Genomic DNA, 24,476 nt, shown 5'->3' on the forward strand with positions numbered 1-24,476 from the left:
GACAGGAAACCATCAAGGTGGTAGTTGAGTTGGTAAAGCAACAGGGGATAGGGTTCAACTCTCCCCTCCTTTCTTCCTATTGATCACGAGTTTGAACCCGCTTGTGGAAGTAATCAGTGAACCAGATGCTATTAAAAAAAGATTTTACCTGCTTGCACTTTGGCGGAATTGTGACGGATTTGCCTTTCAAGGCAATAGCTACTAGCTATGGTTCAAACCGAACATTCTATAATGGGTGAGAACCACCCGATGGTCACGGCCAAGGGAAGTAATTACACTGGTCGCCCTTCCCGCCTTATTAATTAGAAAAAAAAAATGGGAAAAAGTATGCAAGTGATATTAAGGATATCCAAGCAAGCTGTAACTTGGCCGCAGTTTAGGTCACAACAGAAGACAAATTTACAATGGCATTACTTACTTTATTCCTTCTCTACAAACAACATATGCACTCATACGTCCATAACTTGGACCATGTAACACAACACTGACAAACACCTTAAGGAAGATATATACACTCGTTGGCAGATATCTAGCAAACCCTACAACTTAATTTTTTTTATATATATATTTACATAACACCATAAAGCGGCCCAGTCCCACCTTTCTTGTGAGCATCAGGGATGCTCGAGTAGGAATAAAGGTGGTTTGACAATTCCCAGCTCCAATCCTGCTTCCGAGACACGGACAATCTTGGCCATCGATTGATCCTTACATAGTGCTCCCTGATTTTATCTTCACCGACAATACTAGTGAATGTCAAGTAACAGCATTCATGACCGCCCCATACCTTGTCACCAGGATCTGCACTTTGGCTCCCATCCGGATGGAAGTAGCGGCGCATGGGAGGGCCAGTGCCCTTCCAATAAGGATCAAGATTTCTCCAATATTCTGGTGCCCCCTGAGCAAATGAAATGGTGATATTTTGTCAGATTATTCATCCAAAAGAGTGGCAATTGGACTCGTGCAAACCATGAGATTGCTACTCACAGGGTGACAAACATGAGATATGAGCTGGCCAAGGCTGGAGATATACCAGAGTTTGAAAATTAGTGGGGAAGAATATCATGAAACATTTGAAACAAATAATAACAAGAAAATCTGGTAATAACCATGGGCATAGAGAGAAATTATGTTCATGAAAATTAATGTTTACTTGAGAGAGTTCGCTCTACTTGAGCAACACATGTAAAATATATGGTTTTCGCCCTTACAAAATCATTTGGGGAAATTTGACAGTAGTTGGAATTAATCAGCAAAGTCATGCTAATAGTTGAATATGAAATTCTCAGTTTATGATAAAGAAAAAATATAAAAAAAATTCATTAGTTCTCTATTTTGTAATACATCAATGAACTTCAAATTCACATAAATAGAATAGTTACCAAGGAAAACCACACTTTGACCTTTGCAACTATTAAACCTTTCTACTATAAACATGTTATATAAGATACCGAGTCAATGAAGACTCAAACAGATGATACGACCTAATATAAAAAGCACATACCTTGTTAAAATGAAACTCCCAAACATGATCACACAAATCATCCTTCATGATACGGGTCTGATAACAAAGGAAAAAAAGGCCAGTCAGAAAATGTTCCTTAAAATTCATTGGGTACATCAGGGATGAGATTTTTGTACTACTGCAGATATACGTGAGCATGGGTGCAGATATGTCATGTCAGTGCTTGTATGTATTTGTGTTCATGTGCTCCTCCGCGCGAGAGAGAGCGCACGTGTGTGAGAGTGAGAGAGAGAGAGAAGATAAATAGAAGAGTTACACGCTTGCCATCCATGACAGCTAATGAATAAGCGGCCAATTTGGATAATCCCCGGATTTGTGACAGGCGAGGTATGTGTGCTTTCCCAAGCCACAGTTCCTCCAACTGAAAAATAAGATAGAGAGAGAAAAAAGAAGTGCTTGAATCTTCCTTACCACATTCCTTAAGTTTAGGACTAGGAAAATGAACTTAAGTTGCTTCTATCAATTGATATCAATTCACATTTTATGCATATCAAATCTCATGATTAATTGATACCATTACCATGTCATGAAAACAGGCAAGATCCAAGTTGAGGCTAGTATAATTGTTATGTTGCCAAAAAAATATTATTGACCATATGTAAGGCTCCTTAATAATCTAATTACCTCCTCAAACTAATCCTAGATGCTAAATGCTACTTCAGCGATCATAAGCCAAGGCACAGAAATTCCAACTACATAATGACTCAAATGCATAAATTAATTTGACAGTGCTAAAATATTTCCTCCTTCCCTTGGCACTCAAAACTAGTTTGATCCTCTCTAAAACCTTCACGTCACCAAACCCAACTTGTTGATACAATAGTAAATCAAAGAGTGCTAGACTTTATAATAAGCAATCAATATCAGATAATATATAAAGGCACAACTTGCATTTGATCCCTCCCTCCACTATCATATGACTTCTGAAAAATAACATTCTGTTTTAGTGGCATCATCCTCTTTATGGAGTTTTTTCACATTTGTCATTTAGAAAATAAATATAATCCAACTTGACCTCAAGGGAAGGTATGCTCCCATACACATTTTTTTTACTTCTTATTTTTTGATTAGTCCCAGACAGATTCAGAGTTCCATATTTCCACTGTTTTATTTTATCACTGCTCTTTTTTTGATGATTCACTACCAGGTTGCTTCAAAATAACTTTTATATCACAAATATATCATCAAAATAAATCTTATGTAGCCGGTTACCATCATTGAGATAAAGAATAACAGGTACTTACCCATATGAATAAAGCAGTCATTTACAATTTTTTTTTTTTTGTTAAGTAATTGGCCCCAAGAGAAGTCATGTACAAATATTGAAGGCAAACTATCACGGATTGACTTGAATTTCTAGAAACTGGCTGCGACTTCAAAATTAGATAGGACTCAGATTATGGCCTGCGAGGCCATAAGAGCCTACAACCTTAGACTACCCAAAGTCAGGTTAGGACTAGCCGGCTTGACCACTAACCCAAGTTAAACACCATCCTACCAGTATGCTGCTTAAGATCGACTACAAATTTAGAGATAAAAACTGGCCGGTCAAGGGTGGAACATTTTAAAATATGAAAATGAAGGGGATGAACAAACTCCTACTCAAATTCATACTAACACTTACTATACGATCAAATACAGGGGGGAAAAAAAACACATAAGAAATGAGAACAGAGAACCTCAACTTGCGTAAAATACACAAAGATGAAAACCCACTAAGAAATAAAGCACTGAAACTAACAGCCTCCAAATACCAAACCGGTATGATTCAAAATCATGTAAGGATGGAAACCACTTTTCTCCGGAAATGAACTCACAAAGAACCCAATTGGAAAAACATCTACCGCTAACGTGTAGGTAGCATAGAACTCAATCATGAAGTAAAAGTAGAACCCAGATGGGTGTTAGCCAACCTCAAAAAACCACAATCAAGCAGAACCCTATCTCTAGCAATGTTAATGCTTAATCACAAAAGAACGTGTGTAGCAAAAGCAGCCAATCCCAACTGGGCACAAACCCAATTTAAAAGAGAATCAAAATCCTATTCTCAAAATCTCATCGTCTAGCTGAAGTACGTAATTGAGCAGACACAACGAAACCCGTTAGAAACAAACCAAACCGAAAAAGAATCACAACCCAATTCCCGAATTGTACCAACAAAACAAAATATGCCAAAAAAATCCAAGCTTTTAGAAATAACCAAGAGAAAACGAAAAGGGTACCGACCTTGGCGCCCCAGATGCGGTCGCTGGAGGCCACCGCGTGCCAGCCACGGGAGACGAGGAGAGACAGTGCCACGCTGCGTGCGTCGAGATTACTCAGTATCTTCAACATTATGTCCGTACCAAACACCTCCAATGGGTCCCTTCGCAGAACCCCTTCTCCTTCTTCTTTCTTCTCTTCCACATCTTCCACCACTTCTTCTCTCTCTCGCTTCTTCCTCTTCCTCCTTTTCCTATGCCCCTCCATCTCCTCCCCCACCACATCGTACTTCTCAGGTGATTCCGGTGTCTTTGTCTGCTTTTCCTGCAGCTCGGCCTGTGCCATCGAAGAGAGAGAGAGAGAGAGAGGAAGTGGAATATAGAGAGTTGAGAGGTGTGAACTGAAGTCGGTGCCGTGCGAGGGAGGACAATAAGTGCTGCGTCATGTGTCATGATGTGGTGCGTGGTCACATACTCACGATTACGATTACGTATTCCAAATCATCCAAGAGTTCGAAAGGTAAAGGTGTGTTGGGTAACAGGATTCTAAAAAATAATATGATTTTAATTTTTTTTTTTTAAAAAAATAAATTATATTTTATTCAATTTTTTTTTTTTAAAAAAATAAATTATCTTTTATTCAATTTTTTTTAAAAAAATAAATTATCTTTTATTCAATTTTTTAAAATATAAATTTTATTTTTTTATTTTTTTTAAACAAATAATATTTTATTTAACTTTTTTTAAAAAATTAAATTTTGAATTTCGCGCACCAAATAAAAATTGAATTTTGATTTAAAAAATCTAACACCCAAATGTATCATTAGGACATGTTTGAGTGTTCAATTTTTTTTTAAAATTATATTTTATTATATATAAAATTGAGAATATTAAAAAGATTTGAGTTTTAAAATTATATTTGGATGATTTAAAAAATCTAAAACAAAATTTAAAAAAGATGATTAAGAGTGTGAATTGAATGGAATATAATTAAGAAAAATATATATAAAAATGCTTTTTAAAGAATTTTAAAAACCCATCCAAACAACATTTTCAAACACAATAAAATATAATACAAAACAATACAAAACCCAGACATACCCTTAGACCCCATGCACCGATACGCATGAGATTGAGGCTTGGGGGTGGACGGGAAAGGTTTCGAAGTATTGCTCTACGTGGCATGGCACAAGGGCTTAATCTTACCATTTTATGGCTTTATGCGGTTTGCATGTGATATAAGTCCCACCAATTTCTCTAAAAGGCTAAATACGTTTGTCGACCGTAGTATATTTCGTATCGTAAATGCTACTTTGTTTCTAGCTAAAATCGGAGATAAACTTCCATTCAACTTCTATCTAAAAATTGACGGAAGTCTACGTCAACACTTGAGAGGTGTTGACACGTATCCTATGCATTAAAAAAACTTTAAAAAATGAAATAATAAAACTTTAAAAAATAAAGGCATTAATTTTTTTTTTTTTTTTTTTTAAAAATAGAATGGAGCCACCTCATGGCCGGTTTGGGGTGGCCGAACGACTCTCATGGCCCAAAGGGAGTGGTTCGGCCACCCTCAAAGAGAAAATGGGGGAGGCCGAACCATCCTCATGGCCCAAAGGGGTTGGTTCGGCCACCCTCAAAGAGAAAATGGTTGTGGCCAAAATTACTCCCAAAAGCCTTGGGGGTGGTTCGGCCACCCTAAATTGACAGGCCTAAGAGTGGCTGAACCACCCCAAACCGGTCGTTCTGAGGGTGGCCGAACCACTCCTGTGGCCCATGAGGGTGGTTCAACCACCCCCACAAGCTAAAAGAGCAAAAGAAAAATAAAAAATGGTTTAGGAGGTTTGGCCCACCACTCCCAAGGGCCATGGGGGTGGTTCAGCCATCCAACAAGGCCAAAAAAAAAAAAAAAAAAAAAGTTTATGGGGTTTGGCCCTTGTGGTTCGGCCACTCCCACAAGGCCAAAGAGTCAAAAACAAAGGGGGTGGGGGGCGGGGAGGGGGGGTTTGGCTCTTGAGAGTGGTCTCAATCACCACCACAAGGCCTAAGAGCCAAAAAAAAAAAATAAAAAAAAAAAATAAAGGTTTAGGGGATTTCGCTTTTGGGGGTGACTGAACCTACCTCAAGCCAAATGGGGGTGGCAAGGCTTTTGGGGGTGGTTTCGGACACCTCCATTTTCTCTTTGAGGGTGGCTGAACCACCTCATTTGGGCCATGGGGGTGGCTTAGCTTCTATTTTTATTTATTTTTTTATTTTTTTAAGTTTTTTAATTTAATTTAATATTTTTAATTTTTAAAGCTTTTTATTTTCATTTTTTTAATTTTCTTTTAATGTATAGGACACATGTCAACACCTTAGAGGTGCTGACGTGGACTTCCGTCAATCTTTTGACAGAAGTATCATCTCCATCTTTCGTCATAACCAAGATACCATCTGCGATACGAAGTAAACCATAGGAGGCAAAAAATAAAGTCGTTAAACCACTGGAGCAAAAACGTATTTAACTATTCTCTAAATTTTGTTACTTTTTTTAAATTTACACACATTCTCTAAACTACCATCCATCAGTATTTTCTTAAATTTTGATCTGATTGTTTGTTTATTTACAAAAGTCTCTTTTTCTCTTCAAGGACTTATTATTTTTTAGGGTTAAATGCATTTTTGTTCCTTTTTTAACAACTTTATTTTTTCCTTCTCGATTTCCCTTTCGTCACAGGTGATATCTCCCTTATAGGCATATACTCAAATAGTACCTTCGTCCATCTGCCACAAAGAAAACTAACGGATTTTCACGTCAAACCAATCAAAGCTTGACATGTGTCATATACCTCATTAAAAAAAAAAAAAAACTTAAATTTAAAAATTAAAAAAATAAAAATGAAAAGGGTGACTCAGTCACCCCCAAGGCCCTTGGGGGTGGTCAAATGGCAAAACACAAGGCGCCAAAAAGGAAAATAAAAATGTATGGGTTTGGCCCCTTGGGGGTGGACAAAACCACCCGCAGGGCAAACGGGAGTGGTCGCGCCACCCCCAACTGGCGAAAAAGAACGAAAAATGTAGGGGTTTGACCCATTGGGGGTGGTGACCGGCCCTAAGGGTGGCTCGAGCCACCTTTTTTTTTTTTTAAGTTTTTTTTTTAATGAGGTATATTATACGTGTCAAGTTCTTATTAGTTTGACGTAGAAATCCGTTAGTTTTCTTGACGGCAGATGGACAAAAGTACTATTTTTTGTTTTTTTTTTAACCTTCTTCCTTTTTCTTTCTAGACATACCTAGCTTGGTTCTCCTCCTCCCTCCACCAACAGTGTCATCGGCCGTTCTCGACAATATTTAGTTAAAAATGAAAGTTAATGATAGAGACATGATTCGAACTCAGGATCTTTGTTCTAATACTATGTTAAATCACCACTCATCTTAAAACATTAAACTGATAGGAAGATATGAATTTAATTGGGTTAGTTTATGAATTACCACTTATCTTAAAACCTTAAGCTTATAAGAAAAAATAAATTTAATTATTTAATCAATACTTTTATAGCGACAACAATAAATTTTCCGCTCTTTGGGTTGATTTGGGCTTCTTCACTTGGTTCTTGTTTCTTTGGTCTTGGTCCCAGAAAGAAGCTAGTAAGTTCGTTTCACTTTTCTAAGTTTCTTGCATTTTCCCTTTCTTTTTGATTGTTTTCTTTTGCCGAATCTGGAACTGCAGAACTTGAATATATGTCTGAGTTTGATTTTTATTGCCGATGTATTTGATCAAGGCTCTCAAACATCGGTTTTAGGACCTCAGTCTTATGTCAGTATTTCTTATGTATGCAAATTTAGAAAAGCTAGTCTTTTATGCTAAAGCAATTACTTTCAGTATTAGTTTGTGTTTTACTAGAGATTTGAATAAGTAAATAGTAACTACTTTGGAATGTTTTCAGCTTTAGAAGAGATTTGAAATAGCATTATAAGCATTTGAGCTTTACTATTTAAAAGAGAAACTCTCTCTCATTGTGCTTAAGAAATTTCATCTTGTTTTTAAGAAAAGCAAATGTTTTGCTCCAAGCTAGGTTTCAAGCAGGACTATACTTTGAGAATTTTAACCCATTCAACAAATGATAGATATTTTACCAGACTGAAAGAGGTCTCACATCACACAAAATTATTTGGGTTTTTTACTTATTGAGCTATGAACTCACAGTTTCACTTGCACGTAAAACTATTAATTTTACAACGGACATAAATTTTTTACGAACCAACTTCTAATAATGATGTGTGTTCTTTGCATGTGAAAATCACATGTGTTTTTTGTCGTTTTTAGAGACCGGTTTGTATGAGTTAGAAATTTGTATCCACAATTCCGGTAAATTACCTAGTGTCTTGGGATTGAATTCCTTTTGGAGGAGTACTGTTGCATTAAATGTAGGAAATAGATCATATTAAAAATAAATAAAGAATTATTTCGGATAGTTCAAAGTTTGAATTTCACTAACCTCGAACAAGATTGGATACAAATCTCCAAGTTTAGCTACAAATACAACCTTAGAGGAATTGGAAGATTTTGAGAGTGTACAAAGAGAAAGCTCAGAGAACACTAAAGGAAATTTATTGGGGAAGTATATGCTTTTTGCATTATTGTATTTTTGACAATTTATTTGTTGAAATTTTACCATGTGAGTGAAAAAATCCACGATGATTATACAAATAAACGTGTTTGAATGATGGAATGATTGTCTTTTGAGATGCCTATATCTTTCTTTTCTTTTTGTCACTCCTAGAATTGAACATGAACTTTGTTCTATCTGCCTATGGTATAGTTTCTTTAGAGGCTTCGGTCTCATTTGTTTCGACGTAAAATAATATTTTAAAAATATTTTTTTCGTATTTTTTAATGTTTGGTGCGGTATAAAATAATAGTTAACATTTTTAGTTTGACTAGAAATACTTCTTTAATTCTCGTAAAATAGTTTTTCTTTTTTAAAATCATAAATCATTTTTCGAATTTTAATTTCTCATTTTCAAATTAGCGAACCTTCACGGGCCAGTTTCCGTACAAACCAAGCCCAAGCCCAATTCACCCCTACCCACGATCTTTGAGTTTCTCATTTTGCAAGGCATACTTGTAAAATGCAACATGTAGAATTTTGGACAGATGGTTTTCTAATTGAGATATGATCTTTTGCCACCCTAAGACATAACTCTTGACCACCTTGTCCATGTGGCAAAGTGGTCTCCTACATAGTTTTAGGGTTTTTATTTTTTATTTTTAAAAGTAAAAATAAAAGTTGTTACGTGAACAAAAATAGCGAAAAGTTGTATCATATGCAAGGATTATGGCTGTCAATTATGAAAGCTAGATACCATGATATTTTAAATGGTATGAATTATGAAGGGCCATGATATTTTAGCAATGTTATGAATTATGAAAATCAGCATGATGTTTTATGTCATTATCATGAATAAAAATTTAAATTTATATACGCAAGCCTAAGAACTCAACTATGTTATGTACTTATGTTTATGAAAGAATATGTGCACTAAGTTTTAATAAGTTAATTACCCCACGTCAATTTATGAATAGCATGGTAAGCCACACTGGGCGAATCAACTATGTGGCGTACACTGTGATAGTCTTTTGCTCACCCATGGTCTATTTCTCAGAAAAGATTCCACTGCATACAACTTTTCTGAGGCCACATGATTGAGCTTGTAATGATTCTTCAGGACCTGCCAACTGCGTGAGTAATTCTACAAGTTTATTTTGTGTTCCTCCAATAATGAGTCCCTCTAATAATGAAATGTCTTTTAAAATCACTATTTGATCGAAATTCAATAATGATCAATTACAAGTTTAACGGTAATTTTAAAAGTCACATCATTATTGAAAGAACACAAAATTGACTTCTAGCATTACTTCCATTGCAACGCCTAGGGTTCAAGAAATATGAAAGTAGCCGAAGGGGTAAACATGTTCCATAAGAAAATATGTTTCTTGAAAATGGAAGAAATATTAATTGATTTGCTTTAAACGCCTTAAACAATTTAAAGTAATAATAGTCATGAGTTTGTGCTTCAAGATTTGAGTTTTAATGCCGTAAACAGGCTTTATAAGCACAATTATTAAGAGTGCGTTTATGATTGCGATTTTGTAAACAAAAAATGCAATTTTAAACTAAATCGTAAAGAATATACCATTTTTAAAAAATTAAGATTTTAAAACGCAAAAAACTGTTTTTTTTTTTTTTTTTTTTTTTTTTTTTTTTTTTTCCGAATCGCAGGTAAGTGCGTGTTTTTTTGAAAACGTAGAATTTTAAATTCTAACTTGCGATTTTAAAGGCCAAACTGTGATTTTGCCAAACGCTTAACTGAGTTTTTAAAAATCACTTTTTCAAATTGCTCATTTTAAAATCGCATTTTTAAAATTGCAAACCTAAACGAACCTTAAGTCCTAGTTAAACATATGGTATGAACTTAACATGTGGTAGATAGCTTTACAAAATTCCACTACTGTGCAAGGTTTGGGTGTACATGCGGATGTAAAAGTCCATGAGCCTTACTCACTCTCAAAAGACACCTTGAGAGAGGAGGGGTGTCCATGCCTTATAAAGTCTACAAGACAAAGATCTCTTAGCAATGTGGGACACTTTAACACACCCCCTCATGTGTGGCATCTTTGGCCAAACATGTGTTCAACAACGGGAGGGAAAAACCCATTATTGTCAAAGGAACCTGCTCTGATACCATGTAAAAGTTCATGGGCCTTACTCATTTTCAAAAGACGCATTGAGAGAGGAGGGGTATCCATGGCTTATAAAGTCTACAAGACAAGGATCTCTTAGCAATGTGGGACACTTTAACAGCGGATGCATATTAACCGTTCGTATCCATTATTCGCACATATCTTTTATCCGTATATACGGATACAATTAGTAAAAAAATACTATTTGCATGTACAAATGTAGATAGTGTTTTAACCGCATCCGCATACCCTTTATATATTTTATATTTTTATATATATTATAGTTAATATAACATCCCATTTTGTGGACAAGCATACTTTTGTCATCCTTAGAGTCCTATTTTAATTCGCTAGTTTTCCCTTCAAATTGGCATTTTAAGCCGGTAGATATCAATAAAAATAAGAGGTTTTATATCGTTCTCTCTCATACTCCTAGCAAAATTAACTCCTAAAACATTTTTAGTAGACTCATAAAAATAACTTTTCTGCTATTTTGGTGAGCTAATTGGTTGAAATGGTCTAAAATAAGTCTCTCGCAGTCTCACAAATTTGGTGAAAAAATTTTGTGGGTAAAGAATACTACTCACTCACCAAAACAATAAAAACTCTCTTTTATTTTATTTTTATTTATCCACTACAAAAAACTTATTTTTTAGTCATAAGCAGTTAGCCATATGTATGAGGGTCATACACATGGCTAACTGCTAGCCACGTGCAGTTAGCTACGTGTGTTCTGCTTGGTGAATCTGGTTGTTGCTAAATGTACATTTAGCAACGTGTAATTTTATATATGTGACTATTTAGCCACTTGACTTTTAGCCACGTGTCATCCTCAAGTGGCTAAATGTATTTTTATTTTTTATTTTTTTTAAAAAATGAAAAATTATATATTTTTAGCCACCTATTCCTTACCCACATCGCCAAAATCAGTAAATACAAGAAAAGAATAGATATCGATCTGTTCTTTTCTTCTTCATTTTTTTTTTCTTTCTAATATTGTATACGGTATACGGAGAAATGGCCGATGTATCATGCGAGATCCGCGCCATATCTTCGTCCAACTCGTCGTCGAGATTCGGCGAGGGCCGGCGAGAATACCCACGCCATCGATCGACGAAAATACCCACTCCAAAATTACCCATTTGGCCGAGTAGAAAATACCAAAAGAAACCAACTACTCCAGTGACTAACAAAAAGGACCAAAAAAAATTAACAAAAAGACAAAAAATACCATCAAAAGGATCCATAAACCACCGGCCTCTTCTCCATCACCGACGACGAAAACGAGCTTCTCCGGGTGTTGGCGATCGAGTCGTGCGTCCAGGTGGGGGTGAGACGTCGTCTGCTGAGAAAAAAATACAAAAAAAGTGAGAACTTTTTTTTGATGAAAAATGGGGAGAGACGTGGGAGCTGGAAATAAGAAGAAAATGGGGAGAGACGAGAGAGTTGAAAAAAATAAGAAAAAAAGAAGAAAATGAGGAGAGACAAGAGATAGAGAGATTTCTAAAAAAAAGAAAAAAAGAATTAAGAAGCCAGATCTGTCGTCCTTTTTAGGCGATAGATTCGACTTTTAAAAAGAAATGAAAAAAAAAAATTAAAAAATTGAAATCAAAGACAATTTTAGAAGACAGAGGTGCGGGACCCTTCCCCCCAAAACATGCAAATGGCGACGTGGTCATAAAGCACATTGCTAAAATTTTAAATTTTAAAAATATTTTTAAAAAATTTTATTTCTTGAAAAAAATAAAAAAAAAATAAGAATATTTTAGCCATGTGGTTTATGTGCCATTTGGCCAATTGGAGACGTGGCTTATAAACTACATGACTAAAATTTTAAATTTAAAAAAAAAATTAAAAATTTTTGATAATTTTTTAATAAACTAAAAAAATATAAATATTTTAGCCACATGTCTTATTTGCCACGTTGCTAATTGGCAACGTGGTTATTATACACGTGGCTAATTAATACACGTTGCGACATGGCCACGTGGATATATTGCGCAAGGCAATATTGCCACATGTACTAAATACACGTGTCCAACTGACTTTTTCATCTTTTCTGCTACATCTCGCCACTTGGTCATTATGACACGTGACTCATGTCTTTTTTTTTTTTTTTTTTTTTTTTTTTTGTAGTGATCTCTCATGCATCACATAGCCTCATTTTAAAAAGGGAAAAGTACACATAACCCCCTCAAACTACCACTCAATTGTCAATGTACTCCCCAAACTACCAATTGTGTCAATGTCCCCCCTTAAACTACCAAAAAATGTCAATATCCCCCCTAAAACCAACAAAAAGACAAAAACGACCTTAATTTTTTTTAATAAGACAAAAATGTCCTCATAAATTCAAAAAATTAAAACTAAAACTAAAAAAATTAAAAACTAAAAAAAAAAAATTAAAAAAAACAATGAAAAAGGAACAATTTGTTTTTAATTAAAAAAAGCAAACAAAAAATAACCGATTTTTTTTAAAAAAATAAAAAATAAAACAAATGAAAAAAAGAAAAAGAAAAAGAAAAACCTATTTTTATTAAATTAAAAAACGGAAAAGAACAACTTTTTTTTTAAAGAAAAAAAAAGAAAAATAACATAAATTTATTTATTTATTTAAAAAATAAAACAAATTAAAAAAAAGCCAGTTTCTATTAAAATAAAAAAACGAAAAAGAACAAATTTTTTTTTAAAGAAAAAAAAACTGAAAATTATTATTTTTTTTAAAATAAAAATAAAAAACAGTTTTAAATTTTTAATTATTTTTTGGAAGAAATTTTTGTTATTTTATATTTTTTTTAATAATTTTTTTTTAGTTTTATTTATTTTTAATAATTTTATGAAGGGCATTTTTGTCATTAGGGGGACATTGACATTTTTTGGTAGTTTAGGAGGGGACATTAACACAATTGGTAGTTTGGGGGGTACATTGACAATGAGATGGTAGTTTGAGGGAGTTATGTGTACTTTTCCCTTTTAAAAAAATATTATTTAAATGAAATAGTGATAATGGATAGTTAAAACGATGAAGCTGTTGAAAGTGCTTTAAAAAAGTAGATGGCTAAAGTAGTGAAAAATGATTTTTAACTATTTTGGCTAATAAAATTTAGCGAGACTAATAAGAATACTCTCTCCTTTGAATATAGTTTTTTTGTAAAGTTAAATTCAGAAATTCAAAAAACAAAGAAAAAAAAAATATTATCATATATGCTTTTGGAATTTGTTTTCAGAAGAGTTTTTTTGTTGAGTATTCTACTAGAAGCTAGGAATCAGGCCCAGCTCGATAGACACAATTAGGGCCTTGCCCAAGAAGCAATATCCGGTACCCTTTTGAGCAATTGGTTATCCCTTCGAGTAATACCTTTTGTTAAGCCCTTCTATTCATGTGAAGATAAGGTACATGATTGCTTCCCATTTTCCCACTTGCTCTTCTGTTTTTAGTTGCTTCATCTTCAGTACTAGATTTCCTCAGTAAATAGCTTTGTGGTCGTTATTATTGCTATTAGTTTGATTTAATTAACTGAAGTTTTTTTTAGTATATTGATTTTATAACAGTGTCTCTGATTTCGTTAGGGTCCTGCATTATGGGTAGTCTACTGAATTATTGGCGAAGAACAAGAGAAGGCCATCAAAGACACCTTGGAGATGCTGAGAGCCATGGAGGAAGATCCATGGGCTCGGCCGAGACAAGAAATATTTTGGTGGGGACAACATTGGGATAGTGGACATTGCCTTTGGGCAGAATATTGCTCAATGGTTGGGAGTCATTGAAGAAGTTGTCGGGAGGAAATTGCTTGAGGCTCAACAGTTCCCTCGCAATTAATATTGCATGCATGGATCAAGAGTTTTAAGGAAGTGCCTGTAATTAAATTGAACCTTCATGATCGTTATGAAATGTTGGTTTTTTTTAGGCGTAGAAGGGAAGTGTTGCTGGCATATATCTTCACAAGATTAATTAGTCTCTAAACTCTTGAGGCAAGAAAGAGAGCTGCTCATAGGAACAGATACTTCATAAACTAGCTACTTGATGCCTGGTTTGATCTAGACAACTAAAATGGATCCTTATAAAACGAACATGGCGCATAAAACATAAAACATATATAATTCATGTTCTTAGATAATTCTTGAAATTACTGGTAGAATACAACCAAAACAGCAAATTATATATGTTGCATACAACATTACATTAAACAAATAACGATTCATACCGATTGAAAAGCTAATAATGGTTGGGCATCCATAGATGAGGTTGACATTGTTGATGGGGGAAGAGCATCCCCTAGCTTGGACATTTCAACTTGGTCATATTCAAGCTCTTCATCTTGTTGAAGGTTAGCAGCTTTTTGCAACATTTGAATTGCCTCCAACTCCATTGCGACTTCCTTCATTGTAGGTCGTTTCTTCCCATTTAAGTTCAAGCACCTTTTCGCAAGGTTCGCGACTGCAATGATCTCTTCCTTCTTACCCTCCTTCAAAACTCGACTATCAATAATTTCAAACAAATTGTTCTCCTCCACCGATTGAATGAAATATATGGCTAAACTTCTGGGTTCTTGTGTCCTTATTGAAGAGATAGCTTTTTCGCCAGTTAACAGCTCAGCAAGTACAACACCGAAACTATAAACATCACTCTTTTCTGTAAACTGACTTGACTGGAAATACTCAGGGTCCAAATATCCAAAAGTGCCATGTACTTGTGTGGTTAGGTGAGTTTGATCAACAGCGATGGATCTTGAAGTCCCAAAGTCAGCTACTTTAGCTCTGTACTTATCATCCAAGAGTATGTTTGTAGACTTAATGTCCATGTGGTAAATGGGCGTGGAAGCTGATGAGTGTAAGTAGAAAAGAGCTTCGGCAACTTCTGTTGCAATTCGTAAGCGCATATTCCATGTTAATGGAAACTCCTCAGTTTGGCCATTGACATATTGGGAAAGAGTTCCGTTAGGAACATATTCATAAACTAGCATAGGAACTTCCGTCTCCAAACAACAAGCAATTAGCTTAACCACATTTCTGTGGTTAAGTTGTGAAAGAATGACAACTTCGTTGACGAATTCTTCGAGTTGTTTTCCTTCATCAATTGCCTTGGACTTTTTCACTGCAACGATTCTTCCTTCTGCCAACATGCCTTTGTAAACAGTGCCTTGTCCTCCTTGACCAAGTATTCTATTTGCACTATAATTGTCAGTGGCCTTCTCCAAATCTTTTGAATTAATTAGTTTGATGTTCTCAACATTGGCTTCATGTGAAGATAATTGTTGTTGTAACAATAAACCACCATTTCGTTTGAAGAACTTTTTCTTCTGTGCAATCCTCCTCCTTTCCTTTACCACTTTGTAGGACCACCATCCACAAGCAAGTAGAACCAATAGCCCAAGACTGCTGCTAATACCTACTTAACGCAGTGTAATAAGAAAAAATTACTCATTGTAGTAAAAAGTTATAGCAATAGTTTCGAACGAGAATGTTGACTTAAAACAGAGAAATTTTCTCCTAATGCTATAAATTATTCTGACAAAAAGTATGTTAATATATATATTTGACTACTGATGTATTCCAAAAGAAGGAGATGGTACAAGTGGGCTGGTTAGGGAGAGGAAAAATGATTAACCAAAAAAAGCATGAAGGTTTAAAGGTTCACATTATAATCATCTACTTGCAACTTTTGAAAATTTGTAACCATTATTTTAAATGAACGATCACCATTTTGTCAAGTCCTCTATTTTGAATAATAAATATATATGTAAAAAATTATATGTAGGAAATGATTTCTTTAATCAATACCTAAAGAGTTTCAATGCACCGTCCGTTACGATTTTTGGAGATGGTCGGCTATCTCAAAAAGGTGTTCAACCAACCCCATAAACCTTGACAGGTGACCCAATCACCCTCTCAAGACTTGAGGAGGCAGCCAACCACCCTCTCTAGGCTTATGGAGGGGTAGTTGGCCCCACATGAGTTATTGGGATGGTCTGGCCAATCTAAAATCCTAGATGATTGCCCCCAAGACTTATAGGGATGGTTGATCACTCTTCACAAATTTTGAAGGTGGTCTAACCACTGTCAAAAGTATTTGGGGGTAGTAGGTATATATTGCCTCAAAATGATTGACTTGGCAAAATAAGTGTCCATTTAAACCATTTTAAGAATTGCAAGCTCTTGCAATTTTTAATAATTTCGTGAAATTCTACTCTAAAGGTTCCACTATATCTCAAAATATTATACTTGAAGCATCTCCTCTATGATAGTAGTAAGTGAATTTTAGGGATATATTTATTGAAAAATTATTGCATAGAAAGTGTACGAGAAGATATTAAAAAAAGAAAGAAAAAGCAGAAGATATTTGCCACTCCAAACGCTTGGAATTTTTTTCAAAAGATGTGCTGTAATTTGTTTGTTTGTTTTCAAAACATGTGTTTTAAAATTTTTCTCCCAAAGCATAATATAATTTATTCTCCTACAAGAATGTATATCCAGAGAAAGTGGGACCAATTGAAATAAGCAAGGTGAAAGAAAATCAATCAAAATAATGTGGTAGAAAATATGAGATTTCTTGTGTGGGTGGTTTTTGGGTCACTTTTTCGAAAGAAAAATAAAATGGGAAGCCTTAAACACTCCAATCCAAATAAACATGAAAAATGCTACACTTCTCATTTTTTATTTTATTTTTTTAATTTTTAATTTTTTTTAAAGTTAGTTCTCAAGTGATGTGTCATCATTTCATGAGATGGTAACACATTTCTCAAAACAATAAATCTCATGGGACATAGGATGATAACATATCACTTGAAAATTAAATTTTGAAAAAAAATTTAAAAAGTGTACATTTTTCAATAAACATACCTACCGTAGCCGCCCCAATTGGAGGTTCGGGGTTAACTACCCAGCAATTGTAAGACCCATTAGTATTTTCACATCTTACACTCCCAGATCCATTATTGAGACAAGGTGATGGTAGGCGCTCACATTCGTTAATATCTGACATATATGTATAAGGAGATAAACACAGTTAGTATCCAATAAATCAACAGCAAAAATCAGAGTGATTATTAAGTCACCAATTATTTTAAAAAATTTAGAAAATAAGAAAATTTCATTTAAATCAATATTATAATATTTCGGGGGGTTCAAATTCTTAGTCAACAAGCAAAGTCTAATAATATCACTAATTATCTCTAAAAAATCAAATTGATAAAATAATAATAATAATAATAATTATACAACATATGCGTACTCCATTCATCATGATGATGATAATAATAACAATAATAGTAGGATTTTCAAATGAAATCGATTGATGTTGCTTGCTCTTGTTAGAATCTACAAAAAATCCCATGGCATCATTTGATTCTTTTACAACTACATTTTTCTCTATATTAACAAAGAATTCAGTACTTCTAATGCATAACGAGAGTTTGTATGCTATATATGCACGCTATTATTATATGAGATTTGGGGTTTCACAAATAGGAATTCCTAATTCTAACATTTACAACTTGTTCAAGTATCATGAATAAAATCGTCAACTTTTATGTGGAATTGATAATAACTTAGAATTTCTATTTTACACGTAATAGTTAAATCTGATCACGTGATCAGTTCTCTTGCGAGGCCATGTGATTCCCTCCACTTATTTTATTTTTTTGTGAGTATGTGATCCCCCCCCCCCCCCCCCCCCCCAAAAAAAAAAAAAAATTAAAAGAAGAAAAGAAGAGGAAAAGTAAATATACCCTCCTTATTTTTTTGTGAGTATGTGATCTCCCCCCCCCCCCAAAAAAAAAAAAATAGAAGAAAAAAAGAAGAGGAAAAGTAAATATACCCTCCTTAAACTATCATCTCATTGTCAATATCCCCCACAAACTACCAATTGTGTCAACGTCTAACCTAAACTATTAAAAATAATCAATGTCATCCACAATGACAAAAACAGTATTTTTCAAAAATTATATATATATATATATATAAGGGGAAAAATACACGTACATATCTCTCTCAAACTACTACTCAATTATCAATGTCCACCTCCCCCTCCAAACTACCATTTGTGTCAATTTTTCCCCTCAAACTACCAAAACATGTTAAAGTCTCCCCTTAAGACCAATAAAAAGACAAAAATGACCATAATTTTTTTTCAATAACACAAAATTGTCTTTATAAATTCGAAAAAAAAAAATTAAAAAAAAGGAATATGAAAAAATAAAGAACAAAAAAAGAGAATTTTTTTTAAAAAAAAAAAGGAAAAAAAACCGTTTTTTATTTTTATTTTTTTTTATTATAACTTTTTGTTATTTTAGATTTTTTTCAATAATTTTTTTTTTTAAAAAAAATTGAATAATTTCATGAAGGATATTTTTGCCATTAAAGGGAACATTGACATTTTTTCAATAGTTTAGAGGAGGAGATTGACACAATTGATAGTTTAGGAGGGGACATTGACAATGAGGTAAATTATACGTACTTTTCCAAAAAAAAAGAAAATTATAAAAAAAAAAAAAGAAAAAAGAAAAAAAAAATATAAGAACATTTTTATTAAAAATTATGGTCATTTTTATCTTTTTGTTGGTTTTGGGGGTGACATTGGCATTTTTTTGTAGCTTAAAGAGAACATTTACATCATTAGTAGTTTATGAAGGACATTAACAATTAAGTGATAGTTTGAGGAAATATGTGTACTTTTCCAAAAAAAAAAAATAATAATGATAAACTTCTCTAATTATATCACTTGATAAAATTACTAGATAAATTTTGTGAACGATTAGTTCAATTACTTATTCCAATAGTTCATTTTCTAACGCAAATTCAGTTGACTTTTGTTTTGTGAGTGATTAGTTCAATTACTTATTCTAATGGCCCATTTTCTATCTAATATTCTTCCATTTCCGACTTTTGAAAAGTCTTCTGTACGTGGAAGTTTTAATAGAAAATGGACAGTTTGAATAATAATAAGAAAAAAATGTAAAATCAGTTTTTATGTTAGTTCAATTTACAAATCGCTTTATGTAGTATAAAAATTAATTTAAAAATCTTTATAATATGCAAAAATAATAACTTACCCCCTAAAATTAATTTTCAATCACTAACTTAATAAAAAATTTTTTTGGTTATCACGTCATGCCCAATAAAAGTGTGACATGTACAAGTCACTCTTTAGTAAAAAAAAATATATATAACTAAAAAATACTTTTTAAAAAAAGTGACCCGCAAGCCAACTCATATGTGGCAAAAAGAACATGCAGAAGAATTAAAGAGATAAATTGACTATAGCTAGTACAAAAAGTTTAATTACCTTGACATCCTCCAAGAAGATAGGGATTTCCTGCAAAGCCGCCATTGCAAGAACATGTAACAGTTGAGGTCCGGTTAGTAACACAATTATAGTTTGAGGTGGAGCCATTATTGGTTATTGGAAGAGAGTTGAATGATGTATTAATTAAGAATCCCCCATTCCAACACCACAGGAACTTGCGACATATTGGAAGACACATCTTTGTATGGGTAATCGGCCTCGAACCACTTTTGTTCTACCAAAAATGCAGACTTGCATCCTTTGTCCGCAGTGATCGTAACGTAAGTACCAGGGTTCGTATTTATTTGGCCAATTTTTGTACTGAACACAAGGAGCTGTGAAGGAATTGTGGTTTCGCAGCAGTTAATGCCATTGCAACTGCTTGCATCCATCGCTTTATCAGTGCCACAAATTGACATGCACCCACCAATTGTAACTGAAGCATCTTCGGACAAAATTGAAGCAAGGTTGTCGCAACCGATGGCGACGAATCTGTTGTCGGACTGGGAGAAGACGAAAGGGCCTTTTGCGAACTCCACATTTAGTTTGCTGCTGTCATCACCACCAGTACAAGAAGAAAATGTCGGATAGTTGACGCGAACTGTGCCTACTTCTATTGAAATGTTGAGCACCTCCAGGTTGAGGCTCCGCAAGAAAGGTTTGGGAGGGCTGAAAGAGTCATTGCAAACTACTTCAAACCAGTCATCAACGTAGCAACCAGCTCCTATTCCAAAAGGGTATGGGATATTGCTAACATTCCCACATGAGCTTTTTGCTTCGCATGAACTACTAATTGCTAAACCCGCTGCTTGTTCAGATATTGCATAAATTGAACACAAGAGCAAAATGATCTGAAATAGCATTTGCACGGCCACCATCTCTCTCTCTCTCTCTCTCTCTCTCTCTAAGATGATATGATCAATGAGAGTACTGTGAAGCAGCAAAGCCCAAGCCCCCCTCTTTATAATGCGTCATTATCGTCCTTCTAAAAGTAGCTAGCCATGCAAGAAATTATATGGAAGTTGCCAAGAAGACCTCTTAAAAAAAAAGAAAAAAAGAAGTTGCCAAGAAGACCAACTTGTACGTACGTCTTTGTCTGGATCATATATAGTATTCTTTACGTGGATACCAACTCTCATAAATTACTAGGAAAATGATCCCATGCACATGGATGGTCCACAATTGTGACTTTTGGGCGCGTCTTACATATAAGCATGCATTAAACAATCAATTACAAACATCCACCCTTCAAATTAAATTCGTAACAAACCCGAATAAAATGAAGCCTAGCTGGTTTAGATCCCGGAAAATCATTTATGATTGGGTCTGTACTAATTAAACTTTGCAGTAATTATTTTGTTTTTCAATATTGTAATTTGTACAACACCAAAAAAATCAATCAAAAACTTATTTTCAATTTTTGATGTAAAGCCTAATTTTTACAATATTCATGACTAAAAATTCTTGTTCTGTAGAGCAGTAGACACAAGAAGAGTACAAGCACAAGTAGTGTTAGACTGTTGATCTTCTGTTGCTTATTGGCCACCGACACAATTCAAAAATATTTGACCGTATATGTTCGATCATATGATAATACTCAAGTTGTACTTCTAATAAAGTTTTGTTAAAAATTATTTACCAGCTGGCAAATACTATCAATTAAATTTAAACTAAACCACTTCTTCTTCTTTTTTTTGCCGGGGGGGGGTATGGATCGACCACGGACACGCTGAACTAGGACTCTTTTATATTCCTAGTTGATCAGCACACCATATGCTGAACTAGGACTCTTTTATATTCCTAGTTGATCAGCACACCATATGCTGAACTAGGACTTAGTCAACGTGACTTCATCCACCGCAACAAAGCGATCATATCATATGCTGACCAAGGATTTTTTTTTTTTTTTTTTTTTTTTTTTTTTTTATTATTATTATTATTATTTGAAGTGGTTGAATAATTAGTCCTAGCTAGTTCAATAATTTCATAAAAAAGGAAATGAAAATCACCCATGTTTGAACTCATTCATTTCTGATAGTTATCTCATGACATTAGGTAGTTGATTATCAATCACATAAAAAGAAATTATATGAAACCTCAAAAATAAATGCACTACATGCATGCTGAGGGCCTTTTTATTTTTTTTTTTATTTTTATTTTTTATTTTTTTTTTGTAAGTATGCCTTGGAGGAGGAAAAGAAGCAAAATAAATTTACAATGTGGACTAATAAGATGCGCATGAAGATGACAAGAAAAAAGGCTCCCATTTAATATCAAGTGATGTACTGAAGAATTTCATAGCAATTATTTTCTAACACCAAATTGGGCATTATCTGATTACTAGAATGCTCCGATCGAGGTTTTTCTTTTTCATTTTAGGGATAAGTTAGAGAGGTGCCATAGAAAAAAGACGGCATAATACGAACCTAAATTCATAATCATCAACATATTGCTTCTTCAGAAGTGGTGGAAGTTGCATGTTCACAAGCCTGGCGAAGGGTACATACTTCTTTCTCCTAACATGCATGCGGTTGGTAAACAATTAGCTTAGTGAAAGAAATCAAACTGGATGACTTAATTACCAACGGGCCCCTAACTATTAAGGTCACCGGCTCACCAATGTTGCCCAATGGCCTAGCGGCCCATAAGTACCGAAGGGTTCAAAGAGGTTAACGGTCCACAACTAAGGGTTGGTTAGCTAGGCCCCAAATGGCTTATGATAGGGTTGACAATTTTTTACACGATCCGCGAATCTGACACGAACACGATATCAAGTTAGGGTTTGGATTTAAGCTATAACCTGTTTATGACCCGTCAACCTGTTTATGACATGCCCAACCCGTTTATGACTATATTCCTCTTCACTTTTGGTGGTGAGAGTCGTGAGACTCTGCCAAGACTAGTGAGACTCTGGTTCAACCCCTTCTTATCGTTATTTTGGTGAGACTCTGAATTAATGTAAAATTTATACTTATTTTATATTGTTTTCCTTTCCGTCCTACTTCAGAAAGTTGTGTCTATATTTGTAAAAACCAAAAAATTAATGTAAAAAATAAAATAAAAAATAAAAACAACTTTTAAAATTAATCAAGTTGCTCGTGCCTCGTGAAAATGAATAAATTTAGGATACATTCATTCCAAATGAATTTTAAATCAATTATTTTTTAAGTACCCTTTACATATAATTATATTGAAAAATATTTTATTCAAAAAGGTTTGGTTTAGTTTAGATGCCTAAAAGTAACTTGGTATTGGGTAATGATGTATTACGAGAACATAAAATAACCTTTTAAAAGTCCCTTTACTTTTCACTTTTTAGGTTTTAGGAAAAAATATACTTTAACCCTCCAATTATCACCTATTTTACAATTACATGTCAAATTAGACACTCTTTTTTTCTTTTCTTTTTTTTACCTAAAATACCCTTAAAATTATTTAAAAATTAAATTAAAAAATATATAAAAATAACTATTTGAAAAAAAAAAAAAATTAAAGGGCTTAATATGAAAAGGGCCACCCATCTTTGGTGTTTTCAATTTTTTTTTTTGTTTAATTTTTTAATAATTTTATTTTATTCAAATGGTTATTTTTTAATAATTTTAAGGGCATTTTTGAAAGAAAAATATGAGAGTGTCTAATTTAATTGCCACGTGATGGTAGTATGTAGAGTTTAAATATCACTTTTTAAAGTTTAGAAGCGCAATTACAAAGTGAATAATAATTTGAGGGCTAACATTATCCTTAAACTTTGATGGCTTAAGGAAAGGACAAACACACAATATTATTATTCTATCATTTTTTGTATATTTTTGTTTTCGATTAATAATGGAGACTAAAAAAGGTATTTCACTTAATTAATTAGACGAATATATATATATACTTCCCTTTTCAAAAAAACCCAAATAAAATAAGGCCAGAACGGTAGGTTCCATTTGTCCTGAACAAAGTTGATTAGACGACTTGGAGAAAGTGTAGAGCCGACCAGTTTCATTTTACTTGACTTTCTCCAAGTCGTCTTTATATATATATATATATATATATATATATAAAGAAAAAGAAAAAAAAGAAAACAAAAAACATGGAATCTTGGAGAAAGTGAAGTAAAATTAAACCGGCCTGCTCTGATAAGCGTCGAATGTTACACATTCAAGCACCTTAGCTTTTATCTGTTAATTCCTTAGCATTGTTATTTGTTTGATTTTGTGTTGTTTTATTGTTTTCAGGTTTTAAATACAGATGCAATTAATTCCATTAATTTTGGGCTTAAAGCACACTTTGAGAAGACGTAGAAGATATGTTTAAGCTTAACCAATCATAATAGAATACCTATATGATGTGGTTAAGTTTAATCAAATCAAGTGAATGATTAAATTGGAATTTCTCTACTAAGAGTCAAAATCGGATTGGATTCAAATTTGGATTCTGCATATGTCTCAGTGTTTGAATCATAACTTTTGCGTCAGATATTAGATTGCAATAAAATTGGTGGTGTTGGAAAGCTAATAAAAAATGAAACAAATATGTCAGAAATAGCGTTTCCTAAATTCGGACGTTTACTATGCTAAAATCGCCCTTCAACAAAAGACCACATCAATTTTTGGCGCCGTTGCCGGGGATCGAACCCGGGTCACCTGCGTGACAGATAACCATCATGCATAGAGAAAATCTCAAATTAAAATACAATTAAACCATTGTTACTTGGAAATGGCTACATCAACACCGTATTAGGAATTTAGCCGCTCA

General features: G+C 33.8%; 1 protein-coding gene and 1 pseudogene across 2 annotated transcripts; both read right to left on the minus strand.

Moving 5' to 3' along the window:
* Nucleotides 1-316: 316 nt before the first annotated feature.
* Nucleotides 317-4,148, minus strand: LOC133872806 (uncharacterized). 2 transcript variants are annotated; one of them, XM_062310423.1, is made up of 4 exons: nucleotides 3,752-4,148; nucleotides 1,782-1,886; nucleotides 1,505-1,561; nucleotides 317-898 (listed from the first exon to the last, which is right to left on the minus strand). In XM_062310423.1, exons 1-4 carry the CDS (start codon nucleotides 4,070-4,072, stop codon nucleotides 569-571), a joined length of 813 nt encoding a protein of 270 aa, XP_062166407.1. In that variant the 5' UTR covers nucleotides 4,073-4,148; the 3' UTR covers nucleotides 317-568. The 2 variants fall into 2 exon arrangements, with proteins under 2 accessions (XP_062166407.1, XP_062166414.1); XM_062310430.1 differs by lacking the exon at nucleotides 1,782-1,886.
* Nucleotides 4,149-14,567: 10,419 nt separating this feature from the next.
* LOC133872821 (wall-associated receptor kinase-like 10) lies at nucleotides 14,568-20,642 on the minus strand (annotated as a pseudogene).
* Between the last annotated feature and the right edge of the window lie 3,834 nt (nucleotides 20,643-24,476).

Source organism: Alnus glutinosa, chromosome 1, assembly GCF_958979055.1.
Source record: "Alnus glutinosa chromosome 1, dhAlnGlut1.1, whole genome shotgun sequence".
In the NCBI taxonomy this organism is placed as follows: domain Eukaryota; kingdom Viridiplantae; phylum Streptophyta; class Magnoliopsida; order Fagales; family Betulaceae; genus Alnus; species Alnus glutinosa.

Excerpts from the sequence above, each read along its gene's own strand:
- LOC133872806 (XM_062310423.1), bottom strand. The coding sequence starts at position 4,072 with ATGGCACAGGCCGAGCTGCAGGAAAAGCAGACAAAGACACCGGAATCA. Across the intron at positions 1,887-3,751 it reads ACCGCATCTGGGGCGCCAAG|TTGGAGGAACTGTGGCTTGG; the intron begins GTCGGTACCCTT and ends CTTATTTTTCAG. Across the intron at positions 1,562-1,781 it reads CTGTCATGGATGGCAAGCGT|ACCCGTATCATGAAGGATGA; the intron begins GTAACTCTTCTA and ends CTTTGTTATCAG.